Source organism: Balaenoptera ricei, chromosome 5 (assembly GCF_028023285.1).
Source record: "Balaenoptera ricei isolate mBalRic1 chromosome 5, mBalRic1.hap2, whole genome shotgun sequence".
Classification (NCBI taxonomy): domain Eukaryota; kingdom Metazoa; phylum Chordata; class Mammalia; order Artiodactyla; family Balaenopteridae; genus Balaenoptera; species Balaenoptera ricei.
Genome location: NC_082643.1, coordinates 141710299 through 141723953, shown reverse-complemented (window position 1 = coordinate 141723953; position 13655 = coordinate 141710299). Strand labels below are relative to the sequence as shown.

Genomic DNA, 13655 nt, shown 5'->3' with positions numbered 1-13655 from the left:
AGTTGTGGCTCGTGGGCTCTAGAGTGCAGGCTCAGTAGTTGTGGCGCACGGGCTTAGTTGCTCCATGGCATGTGGGATATTCCCGGACCAGGGCTCGAACCCGTGTTGTCTGCATTGGTAGGCGGATTATTAACCACTGCGCCACCAGGGAAGTCCCTATTTTTTCTTTAAAGGGGCCTGTGTAGCCCTCAGGCATCCTGCCACAAGGATGACTACTTAGCATATTCTACTTTTCTGTTTTCAAGGTTGACTGATGTATAAAGGCTCTGTTTTGGTTGTGGACATTAGCATTTGTGTCTGTGTTCACCTATATATTGTTAAAATGTAAGTCTTGCATTTTACACTAAGGAGCCAGATTCTCTTAATAGTTACCATGACCACAGTTCTAATCAAAGGCATATAGTTCCAATTTAAACCAACCATTTAAGGGTTTGCTAATAGTTGTCCTTATCTCGAATGTTTGCTCTGTTGAGTCTTGGTTCATAATGCAAACATATAAAATTCCTTTGTAATGAACCTCATGAAAGTGGTTGTGCTAATAAAATGTGTCACTGCTACCATGAATTGTTCGATCGAGAGGGCAGAACTTGAGTCAGCCTCACAGAAAGATAATCTGAATGGTAGTCTTTGGCTTTTTTAGCTTAAAATAATACTTTTAAGTCTTATCCATGTTCTTGCATGTATCAGTAGTTAATTATTTCTGAGTAGTGTTCCGCTGTATGGATGAACCACAGTTTATCCATTCGCCAATAGAGGGACATTGGTGTTTCCTGGTTTGGGCTATCATGAATAAAGCTGCTGGTAACATTTGAGTACAAGTCTTTGTTTGGACAGAGTTCATTTCTCTTTGATAAATACCTAGGAGTGGAATTGCTAGGTTGTGGGTAAGTGTATGACTAACATTATAAGGACCTCTCATGCTATTTTCCAAAATGCTTATACTGTTTCCCAGCCGCGTATGAGAGTTCTCCTTTGTATCTCCATCCTCACCAAGGTTGGATATTGATAGTCTTTAATTATGGCCAGTCTAATAATGGCTTACAGTGTTATCTCATTATGGTTTTAAATTGCATTTTCTTAATGACTTGTTGAGCATCTTTTCATGTGCTTATTTTCTGTCTCTTTGGTGAAGTGACTGTTCAAACCTTTTGCATATTTTTAATTGGGTGGTTTATCTTACTGTTGAGTTGCCAGAAATCTTTATATATTCTGAATACAAGCCTTTTATCAGGTATGTTTCTCAGATATTTTCTCCCAGTGTGGTTTGCCTTTTCATTACATAACACTGTTGTTGTTGTTGTTTTTAATATTTATTTATTCATTTATTTTGGTTGCACTGGGTCTTAGTTGTGGCATGCAGGATCTTTGTTGCGGCATGTGGGATCCTTTAGTTGCGGCATGCGGGCTTCTTAGTTGCTGCATGCATGCGGGATCTAGTTCCCTGACCAGGGATCGAACCCAGACCCCCTGCATTGGGAACACGGAGTCTTACCCACTGGACCACCAGGGAAGTCCCAATAACACTGGTTTTTGAACATCAAAAAATTTTAATTTTGGTCAAGTCCAGTTCATCAATTTTTAAATGATTTGGGCTTTTTGTGTTCTGTATAAGAAATCTTTGCTACCCAAAGTTTATAAAGATTTTTTGCCCTGTGTTTTTTTCTAGATGTCTTATAGTTTGAGCTTCTACATTTGATTCTTGATCCATTTTGAGTGAAGTTTTGTATCTTTTGTGAAGTAAGGGTTGAGGTTCATCCTTGTATATGGACATCCAGTTGTTCAAGAACTATTGTTGAAAATGCTGTTTTTCCTCATTGAAAGACCTTGGCATCTTTGTCAAAAATCAGTTGATGCTGTATGTGTGGGTCTACTTCTGGACTTCCACTCTACATGTATACCCATGCTTTTGCCAGTACCATACTGTCCTGATTCCTGAAGCTTTTTATAGTAAGTTATGAAATTAGGTAGTAAAGATCCTCAGGCTTTGTTCTTCTTAAAAAGTGTTTGGCTGTTCTAGGTCCTTTGCATTCCCATATAAAGTTTAGAATCATCTTGCCAGTTTCTACAGAAAAACCCACTGAGATTTTAACTGGCACTGTGTTGAGTCTATAGACCAATTTGGGGAGAAATGACATCAAAATAATATTGAGTCTCCCACTCCATGAACATGATATGACTTTTCATTTATTTCGTTTTTAAGTTTATTCTTAGAATAGTTTTGTAGTCTTCAATGTGTAGGCTTTGCACAGCGTATTGAAACATTTCCAAAGCATTTCATCTTTTTCTTGCTATTTTAAACGGTACTTCTAAAAAAATTTCAGTGTCCAATCATTTATTGCTAGTATATAGAAGTGTAACTGTTTTTTGTATATTGACCTTATATCCTGTGAAGATTCATTTATTTTTAAAATTATTTATTTATTTTTTTTGACTGCATTGGGTCTTAGTTGCGGCACACGAGATCTTTTGTTGTGGCACGCAGGCTCCAGAGCACATGGGCTCTGTAGTCGTGGCGCACAGGCTTAGTTGCAGAGTTGTAGTTTGTGGCACGCGGGCTGTCTAGTTGTGGTGCATGGGCTCAGTAGTTGGTGGCGCCCGGGCTTAGTTGGCCCGCGGCATGTCGGATCTTAGTTCTCCAACCAGGGATTGAACTTGTGTCCCCTGCATTGGAAGGTGGATTCTTAACCACTGGACCACCAGGGAAGTCCCACGATTCATTTATTAATTCTAGTGGTCTTTTGGTAGACTCTGTAGGATTTTCTACGTAGTTGATCACATCATCTAAAAATAATGTGTTTTTTTCATTTCCAATCTGTATGTCTTTTTTTTTCTTCTTCTTCTTTATTCCGTTGGCTGGAACCATCAGTGTGATGTTGAATAGAAGTGGTATGAGCAGACATCCTTCCCTGTTCCCAGTGTTAAGGGGAAAGCATTTAGTTTTTCACCATTAAGTATAGGAGTAGAATCTTGTAGATCAGGTTGGAGAAGTTTACTTCTGTTTTTAGTTTGCTGAGAGTTACCATGAATGGATATTTAATTTTGACAAATTCTCTTCCTACATCTATTAAGATGATCATAGAGCTTTTCTTTTTTAGTTTGTTAACAAAATTAATTATGGTGATTTTTGAAATGTTGAATGAACCTTGCATTCCTGGGATAATCCACACTTGGTTGTGGTGTATTATCTTTTTTATAGATTGCTGTATTGGATTTGCTAATGTTTTTCTAAAGATTATTGCATCTGTGTTCATGAAGGATATTAGTCTCTAAGTTTCTTGTCTGACAATATCTTTGTGTGGTTTTGGTGTCAGGGTAATATTTGCCTTTTAGAATGAGCTGGGAAGTATTCACTCTTCTTTAATTTTCTGGAAAAGGTTGTGTAGAATTGGTATTATTTCTGCCTTAAATGTTTGGTAGAATTCACCAGTGAAGCTGTCTTGACCTAGAATTGGCATTATTGGGAAGGTTTTGAACTGTGAGTCCAATTTAGTTAGTGAAGATTGTCTTTCTTCATGAGTGAGCTTCATTAATTTTTGTCTTTAAAGAAATTTCACAGTATATGCAAGTCAAGTCGTTTTGCTGTACATTTTAAACATATACTGTGATATATGTCAATTGTGTCTCAGTAAAACTGGGGGAAAAAAGAAATTCGCCCTTTTTATGTCAAATATATTGGTATGAAGTTGTTCAGAATATTCCCTTGCTATTTTTTAATTTTTCACAGGATCTGTAGTGATTGTGTGCCCTCCCTTTCATTCCTGATATCAGTTGTTTGGGTTTTGTTTTTGTCTTTTTTTCCCTGATAGCCTGGCTAGAGGTTTATCATTTTTATTGATCTTTTCAATAAAAGGGAAAAGAACCACATTTTGGTTTAATTGATTTTCCATTTTCTATTTTATTAATTTCTGCTCTTAGGTTTATTCTTTCTTTCTTTCTACTTTATACTTAATTTGTTATTCTTTTGGTTTCTTAAGGTAGAAGTTTACATCATTGATTTGAGACCTTTCTTCTTTTCTGATACGTGTTTTATTCCCTAAAATTCTATCCAAGCATTCCTTTAGCTGCATGCCACAAATTTCGATATGTTGTGTTTTTCATTCTGTTCAAAATATTTTATACTTACTCTTAGTATGATTTATCCTTTGACCCATGGGTTATTTAGAAGTGTGTTTTTTAACTTCCTTATAATTTGGTGTGTTTTCTAGATATCTTTTTTTAAATTGAGGTATATGTATATATATGTATTTTTAAATTTGGCTGTGCCGCACAGCTTGAGGGATGTTAGTTCCCCGACCAGGGATCAAACCTGGGCCCTGGCAGTGAAAACGCTGAGTCCTAACCACTAGATCACCAGGGAGTTCCCAGAATTAAGGTATAATTGACATACAACATTCTGTTAGTTTCAGGTGTACAACATAATGATTCAGTATTTGTATATATTGCAAAATGATCACTGCAGTAAGTCTAGTTAACGTCCATCATCATACATAGTTACAAAAACAGTTTTTTTGTGTGTGATGAGGACTTTTAAGATATACTCTCTTAGCACCTTTCAAATATGCAGTAGAGCATTATTAACATAGTCACCATGCTGTACATTAGATCCTCTTGACTTATTTATTTTATAAATGAAAGTTTGTACCTTTTGACCTTCTTTTTATTACTATTATCATTGTAATCAGAGAAAGTACTTTATATGATTGATTTTTTTTTAATGTGTTGACATTTGTTTTATGTTCAGTCTTGGTTAATGTTCCATGTGCACTTGAAAGAATTTGTGTTCTGCTGTTGTTGGGAAGAGTGTACTGTGAGTGGTAGTGAGATCAGATTGGTTGACGGTGGTGGTCACGTTGACACCCTTTCTGATGTTTCCGTCTAGTCCAGTTATTGAAAGGAGTGTTGAAATTTCCAGACGTAATTGTGGACTTTTACATTTATCCTTTTAATTCCTGCCTCGTGTATTTTGAGCTCTGTTATTAGAGTGCTTACCCATTTAGCATTGTTATTGCTTCTTGTTGAATCAGCCTCATTGTCATTATTATTTTATCATCATCATATTCATCATCTCCTTCACTGGTGCCAATATTCCTTGTTCTGAAGCCAACTTCTGCTGATACTAATACAGCCACCCAGCTTTTTTTGGTTAGTGTTTGCATGGAATTTTTCTCCTAACCTTTATTTTCAGCCTATTTGTGTCTTTGTAATCTCCTGTAGAAAACATAGTGGCTCTTGCTTTTTAGTCCAATCTGACCATCTCTGCTAACAATTGGAATATTTATTTCCATTTAATGTAATTATTGATAGTTTGGATTTAAATATACCATCTTGCTTTTTTTTTTTTCCACCCCTATTTTTCCCTTCTGTTGTTTGCTGTTCTTTACTTCTTTTCCTTCTTTTCATTTGGATTAATTGAATATTTTTCTTTCTTTCTTTCTTTTTAAAGATTTATTATTTATTTTTATTTATTTATTTTTAGCTGCATCGGGTCTTAGTTGCAGCATGCAGGATCTTTGTTGAGGCACACAGGCTTCTCTCTAGTTGTGGTTTGTGGGTTTTCTCTTCTCTAGTTGTGGCGTGCAGGCTCTAGGGCGCATGGGCTCCGTAGTTGCGGCACATGGGCTCTCTAGTGGAGGTGCGCGGGCTCAGTAGTTATTGCTCGTGGGCTTAGTTGCCCCGTGGCATGTGAGATCTTAGTTCCCCGACCAGGGGTCGAACCCGCGTCCCCTGCATTATAAGGTGCATACTTTACTACTGGACCACCAGGAAAGTCCCCGAATATTTTTATGACCCTGTTTTACCTCTTCTTGGCTTATTACCAATATCACCTTGTTTCATAATTTTTAATGGTTCTAGAGTTTACAGTATGTATCTTCAACTTTTCAGCCTCTACTTTCAAAGAATATTATGTACTTAAATGTAGTGTAAGAACCTTTCAATATTGTACTCAGAGCACCACCATTTTTTGTGCTAGTATAGTCATATATTATTTGCATACCTATTGTAAACTTTACCATAGATTTTTATTATTTTTGCTTTAAATAGTTAACTTTTTTTTTTCATATCTCTCTATAGACTCTATACATATTTTAATGGCTGCAGAGTATTCCATCATTCTGATATCATAGTTTGCTTAGTCTCTCTCTTATTTTTGAAGTAGAGTTGATTTACAGTGTTGTGTTAGTTTCTGGTGTACAGCAAAGTGAGTCAGTTATACATACATATTCTTTTTTCATATTCTTTTCCATTATGGTTTATTATAGAATATTGAATATAGTTCCTTGTGCTATGCAGTAGGACCTTGTTTTTTATCTATTTTATGTATAGTAGTTTGTATCCACTAATCCCAAACTCCTAATTTATCCCTCTCCCTGCCCACCACCCCCCCCCCCCAGGTTAGTTATCTTTTTAAAAGAGTTTACAAATGAGAGGGGTCTTTGGCCCACATCTTTATCATGTGTGGTCCTCTTCGTTCCTTTGTGTAGCCCCACATCTCCACTTGGGGCCATTTAACTGGAACTGCCTTTAACATTTCTTGTCGTGCAGGGAAGCTTCTGTTTGTCTGACTGAGAGCTTTTATTTTGCCCTCATTTTTAACCGATACTTTTGTTCAGAATTCTAGGCTGTAGGTCAGGTCTTTGCTGCCCAACCCGTTTCTGATGCGAAGTGGCGTTGTTGTTCTTCTCTTTGCTCCTGTAGACGGAAGGGGTGGTTTCCTCTACCTGCTTCTCAGCTGTGTACTTCTCACTGGTGTTTAGCAGTTTTGCTCTGTGTGCCTTGGTTGTTAGCTTTGGTTTATTGTGCTTGGGATTGCAGGAGCTTTTAAGATATGTCAGTTTACAGTTTCATCAAATTTGGGACATCTTCAACTGTTTATTCACTTAGCCCCTTTTTTCCTGGGACACAGTTACCTGTGTGTTAGACATCTTGATTTTGTCGTACAAATGCTTTGTTTTTCTCAATCCTGTTTCTCGCTGTGCTTCATTTGGATATTTATTTTTATTACTTGTCTTCAGGTTTATTGATATTCCGCTGGGTATAACCTGCTCTTAAGTCTATCTCATGTATTTTTTTCTTTCAAGATATTTTTTATTTTTCATCTCCAGAAGTTCCATTTGCTTATTTTTACATCTTTGGTCTCTCACCTCATCATGTTTGTTTTCCTCTACTTTCGTGAACATATGGAGTTTATTCATAGTCTCCAGTTCCAGATTCCTGTCTGTTGGTTGCATCGTCTCTGTTACTTGGGGGTCTGTTTCTATTGATTGGTTTCCCTCCCGGTTATGTGTTGTATTTTCCTGCCTCTTGGCTTTGTTATTGGATGCTGGACATTGTACATTTCACATTGTTGAAGTGTTGGGTTTTGTTGTATTCTTTTAAACTGTGTTGGACTTGGGCAGAACATAGTAACTGAAGTTAAATCTGTCTAAGATGCGCACCGTAAGGTGACACGTTTGAGGATTTACCATATGGTCGCCATGCGCCCTATTTTGAAAGGTCTAAAACTTCCTCCCATGTCAGTAGGAAAGGTTACTTTTTCAGGTTCTTGGCTGCCGCTCTGAGTCTGTCCAGGGCACCCGGCAGTGGCAGGCGGGTCAGAGCGGGTCCTGCCCTCACGGAACTGATCTTGTGGCGGGGAGGACAGGTCGAAAACAGGACAACCCCAGGAATTCAGAGAGCAGTTTGTGATGTCAGAGATTAGCCAGGGTGACCAAGGTCAGGAGGCGGCAGCGCACCACTGATGTGAACAGGGTCACTTGAACGTGGAGAGTGATGAGCTAGTGACAGGAGACCCGTGCCCAGACCCGAGAAGGGACAGGGTCACTTGAACGTGGAGAGTGATGAGCTAGTGACAGGAGACCCGTGCCCAGACCCGAGAAGGGACAGGGTCACTTGAACGTGGAGAGTGATGAGCTAGTGACAGGAGACCCGTGCCCAGACCCGAGAAGGGAGCTCTAAGGCTGCAGTCGTGGTGCGTCCAGGGAGCAGCCACTCCGGGTCAGGGCAGGGCTCGAGGACACACTTGGAGCAGAGGGGCTGCTGGGAGGCTGAAGCAGCGGCTGGCGGGCTCGCCGGAGCGGGGGCTGCACCCAGTCCCTCGGCCTCCGAGCGGTAGGAGTGGGCCAGTGCAGCCGGGAACCAGGAGGGAGGCCTCTGCCGAAGAGGCCAGATGCCGACCACAGCAGAGGAGCAGTGTTTGCAGGGCAGAAGGTGGTGGGTTTGGAGCTGAGACGCAAGAATTGAGAACTGGTTCAAGCAGCCCCCCCTGAGTAGGTATCTTTTTGCTGAGGCGTGATTGATGGAGAGAATTCTTCTTTTGTCGGAAGCCATTCAAAGGCTTAGTAGATTAGCGCTCTGGGTGAAGGGAGCAAGTGCAGTGAAGTAAAAGCAGATGTTGGTCCTGGCCAACGTGGAAGACAGCGGGAAGACATTGAGAGTCTATTCAAGTGGTGTGGGAGGGTCTTTGCAGGGATGTGTATGGTCTCATTCGTACGTTAAACACCAGTCTGGCTGCTGCTCGGAGAACGGACCCTCGGTGTGCAGGGTGGCTGTAGCACCGTGGTATCCAGGCCTGGGGTGGGTGACAGTGGCCTCGGCTGGGCTGGACACGTGGGTGGAGTGGGGGTGCGTGTGGGGTGGAGGCAGGGCGCGCAGGCTCGCTGCTCTCGGGGAGCAGCCTGCTTCCTCCACCACCGCCTCAGACCCGTCTCGTCTGACCGCCCGTGCCTGCCCCTCGCTGACTTGTCAGTCAGACCCGTGGCCTCTCCAGTCACAGAATCAGCATTGTCTCATTTTCAGGAATGCATGTCCCATCTGCAGAAAGCGCAAGTGTCTCATCTGGTTCAGAGCTTCTCCCTCAGCTTCCGTGAGTGACGTCGGCGTCACCCAAGGGCATGTTGCGGGGCTGGAGGGCAGCGGTGCCTGTCCTGCGGCCTTCCCCTTGCCACCCCCGCTCTTCCGTTCTTTGCTGGTCTCTCTGTGGTCCCCTCTGGTGCCCAGGCCCTGCGGTCCTCACAGGTGGTCCATGGCGGGTGGCTCTTGCCCATAGGAGGCCCTGTTGAGGTCTTCCTAGGCCTCAGTCGAGACCTTGCACTGGACTGCCTGCTGGGGACTGTGTGACACCCCCGTCCCCGCTGTGCCTCCGCCCCCGGTGTAACTCCGGGGTCCGCTCACCCAGCAGGAACGTTTTCGGGCTGGGGGCTGTTCTTTGATGCCGGCGCAAGCTCTGCCCTCGGCTTGGGGGTGGCTCCCCTGCCCCTGGCCCCTCCACTGGCGGATTTCCTTGTGCTTCATCCAGCAGCGGATGGGGTGGGGCCGCAGGTGGGGGAGTCGGCACCCGGCTGAGGGCTGAGCCGGGCTCGTCTCAGAGCCTTTACACTTGACCTGACGGTGCCGGGAGGAGGAGCGATGCTGTCCTCCCTTCAGGAGCCTCTCCCGTGACTCGGCCCTTCTCTTCAGGCCACTGGGGCGCTGGCTGGAGCTGGCTGCCCTGCTCCCGAGCCCTGCGGGACGTGCAAGCACCTTCCTGCGCTGTGTGGGGGTCCTCAGCCCTAAGCCTGGAGCCCGCGTCCCCGAGGGGCCAGGTGGCGGCTGTGCGGGTCGTGGGACCGTGTTCTGAGGCAGGGGGAGGGGAGGGGTCGTGATCTCCATGGCGGCCGCTGGGTGGCAAGGTCTGAGCCCACTTCCTCCTGGATGTTGTGGGGCAGAGGCTCAGGTTTCTGCGGAGTGGTGTCCCCCGGGATGGTGGTTGCAGGTACCAGTTAGGGCACTGGGAGTGGAATTGCTCTTTTTTAACGTATGAAGGAGATTCATGGACCGTCCTCGTGTGGTTGTGATGTGACTATCAGAAGGTAAAAAAATAATCGATTCCAGACAAAATTCTTGGGTGTCAGAGAGAAAGTTTCCTATGTAGTGTCGGTTGAAATATTTTCTTTTTGGTGTGTAGGTTTTACATTTTTTCTAAAAGGCGTTGTCCCGAACAGTTAGTAACGGATTTGGGCCGTGAGCATTACTCATAATGAGTCTGTCCTCTTTTCTCTAAAGCAGGGTCAAGACTTCCTTCTTCACTCCCCGCTCGGCGGCTCGCAGCCCGAGGCCGGTGGCGGGAGGCTCACCCTGGGTGCCCAGCCGTTGCCCACGGCCGCCCCCTCGGACACCGCGTGCGCCTGCGAGGCCTGCAGCGAGCGCAGGTACGGGTATGGGGGACCCTCCGCCTGCGGGGGGTGGGGTCCTCCTTCGTCGCTGCCCTTGAGGACTGGTGGGAGGAGGCACGTCCTCACAAAGGGCGGGAGCCTCCCCGAAATAGTTAGGGTCTCGGGTCGATGGATGCCTCCGACTTGGGGGCTGGGGAGGCCGTCACCGCCGCTGCCAGAGGACTGGGAAGAGGAGCTGGACGCGTGGGTCCTGATTGGCCTCTGGGCCCGGCTCGGCCGAGGCGGACCAGGGCCCATGGGAGCCTTGACGGCCAAGGGCCCTGGGGGCTGTGCCGGGGCTGATGGCGCCGGTCCTGTGGGCGTTTGTCCCCAGGGAGATTTCGGCAGAGGCGGAGCGGGAACCTCAGCAGCTGCAGAACTACTGGTCGGAAGTGCGCTACACGGTCCGCTGCATCTACCGGCAGGCGGGCACCCCGCTGGCGGACGACCAGGACCAGTCTCTGGTGCCCGACAAGGAGGGGGTGAAGGAGCTCGTGGACAGGTGCGTGTTGCCCGGGCGCGGCCCTCCCCCACCAGCCGCCCACCCGGGCCTCCCCTCTGCTCAGGGGGACTCCCCTCTCGGGGTTGGGAGAGCTTGTCCCGCGAGCTCAGCCCCGGGCACGTGGCAGGCCTGCAGCAGACGGGCTGGGTGAACTCTCAGATTCTCATTCTGATGGAAGGCTTATTACCTGTGTAATGAAAGTGAATGGACGTACTTCTCTCATTCCTTATTAGTGTGTTGAGGCTGACAGTAGGACCCCTTTTGGGCACTTGCTGAGCACTTTCTCAGGCACTCCTGCTTTATTGCCCCATGGAGGAGAGGCAGTTATGCCGCTTAGGAGATGAGAAAACCGAGGCCCCGTGAGGTCCGGTGGTGGATGGAGAGCCAGTTGTCACAGACCTGTTCACACAGGTGTTTCTCACTGGGCGGGGCTCACGGCAGGGCGCGCTTGCGCAGGCGGGGACCTTGTGCTCAGTGACAGCACAGAGTTTGAAGTGGGTGTAATTTTTATTCTTCCTTAGAGTTTGTACCATGTTTTTCCTCTTTTTAGAGATGTTCCAAATAAAAGCGGTAAATTTGAGCGAGACATTCCATGAACTGATTCTCATTTTGGTCTTTTTTTCACGTTTTGAATGCAGCCCCTTTGGGGTTCTGTAACCTCTTGTTCGCTGTGCTGTAGAGTTCATCCTGGAGATGGGTGTGGTGACTGGCTGTGGGCTGTATTAACTAGTTAGTGATTCGGCCGGTGTGTTTAGGGTTTGACTACATGAAATGGCTCTAGGTGGTGTGTGCCTTTTTTAGAAGTTAGGTTTCCTAGTGAATATTAGGAAAGTATGTATAACCTGCATGTCACACTTGCAGCTTCACAGCTTGTGAATGCTTAGGAAGAGGCCAAAGTAAAATAAGAGACAATTGAAAGGAAATGCTCAGTAAATAATTGTTCAGATGGGATGTTATGGCAGAGAGGTTTGGGAAACAGCAGTATTCTAGTAATGAAACATACCGTTAAGAGTGGAAAAATTCCACGCCCCCATTTGAGGTCTGGGTATATATGTGTCACATGTTTTTCACACGTTTTACGTGCACTGCGTTTTTCCTAGTCTCCATGTCTAAGGACCCTCCTCTTGTTATCTGAGTGCCAGTACACACGAGGAAGGGCTGTCTGTAAAGCCTTAAGGCACCACTAGGACCTGTGCAGCTGGCGGCGATTCTCCTTTGCCCCTTTCCGTGGCCCTCGGCGTCCTGCTGCTCCGCCTCCCTCCCCTCCCCCACCCCACCCCGCCCCCCATTTTCACACATCGTCACTGCGTTCAGCCACACCGGCTCTCATGCCGTCCTCCACAGACCTGCTGGTTTCTGCTCTTCGTTCGGTCTGGAATGTTCTTCCTTGCTCAGGGTTTTTTTTCCTCCCTTCCATCCTTCACTTTAGACTTCAGAGTCACCATCTCAAAGAGACCACCTGACCTAAACTCCGAGGGGCCTCCCCCATCATTCTTTATCAACCCTTCCCTTCTTTTTTATCGTGTTGCTGCCACTACCTGGAATTACGCTCTGTATGTGCATGTGCTCTGAGCATCCAGTGGCCTGAGAGTTTGTTTTCCTGGCGTCTTCCTGCTGTGGCTTTGACACAGCCGCCGGGGCCAGTGCTTGTTTAACGCACGGCTGGGTGAGCTCCCACAGCACCTTCATCTTCCTGCCCCTTGGCCGTAGCACTTTTTACAAGTTTACTTGCAAAAGTACCATGTGGTCATGTCATTAAATTTATAAGATACAGAAATGGACAAAGAAATAAAATGCAATGCATGTCTAATTCCAGCAGGCGAAGAGAACCAAGAAGGAGGCGTCCAGTCTCCTTGTAAGTTTCGATTGTCCCTGTGTCATTTTGAGTCTTCCTTTAAGTGAGTTTCCTTTAAGAGGTGAAATACATTCTGTTTCAGAGAACAGTTGCTGTACTAGTAATTAAAATTATGATTGTCATGCTAAGCTAAACAATTAATGTATCTATATCTGAAGTAGACTCACCACAGTGGGGGTCCCATCAGTTCTTACTGTTTCTCTGGCCACGTTTTTTTTTTTTTTTTTTTAATTTTATTTATGGCTGTGTTGGGTCCCCGTTTCTGTGCGAGGGCTTTCTCCAGTTGCGGCGAGCGGGGGCCACTCCTCATCGCGGTGCGCGGGCCTCTCACCATCGCGGCCTCTCTTGTTGCGGAGCACAGGCTCCAGACGCGCAGGCTCAGCAGCCGTAGCTCACGGGCCCAGCCGCTCCGCGGCATGTGGGATCCTCCCAGACCAGGGCTCGAACCCGTGCCCCCTGCATTAGCAGGCAGATTCTCAACCACTGCGCCACCAGGGAAGCCCCTCTGGCCACGTTTTTTGTAAGGCTACACAAGTTCCATTTTCACTCGACTCTTGTCTTTTACAACCTAGGTAGTGTGGTGACTTAGAAGTGGAATAGGTGACAACTTACAGGCTTCTCTTTTGACCCAGCGTGGTGCCCAGAGGTGAAAGGATCCGTTATCCAAATCCAGGAACTACAGCTTAATGTATTTTACAGCTTGTGTGCTGAGGTCACAGTGGTTCCTCCTGGTGATGGGCTCTAGACGGGTATTGGGGTTGTCACTTCAGCGGTTGTAGATTTCCGTCTGGAGGCTCCTCAGAAGTGCACAACTGAAGTGAGTGGTCACTTTAAACATAGTCATGCCAGTTACTATAGAACAAGTTGGTAAAAGTTGATGATCTCCAAGTTAGGGAAGAAATTCATGAAAATGATCATTGCTGTGTGGCCTGATTGGGGCATGTATTGATTTGTTGTCTCTGATCTTCAGCTTACACATTTTACCTTATCGCTTTTATTATTTTTTGGTGGGATGATTTAAAAGGAGATATACTGTCTGTAAAGTTTCTTCTGATTATGAGAATAGTAGAAGAAGCCCACTTGGATCAGATACTGAATTCCTAGGAAG

General features: G+C 45.5%; 1 protein-coding gene across 3 annotated transcripts in view; it reads left to right on the top strand.

Moving 5' to 3' along the window:
• Window positions 1-13655, top strand: part of FAM193A (family with sequence similarity 193 member A) — a 173475-nt gene that overhangs the window by 88201 nt on the left and 71619 nt on the right. For 2 of the 3 annotated variants that reach the window (XM_059923727.1, XM_059923729.1), the window contains 2 exons: window positions 10042-10187; window positions 10525-10692. In XM_059923727.1, the coding sequence (XP_059779710.1) occupies window positions 10042-10187; window positions 10525-10692 (314 nt within the window). The remainder of the gene's footprint in view (window positions 1-10041; window positions 10188-10524; window positions 10693-13655) is intronic. The other variant, XM_059923728.1, reaches the window with a different exon arrangement.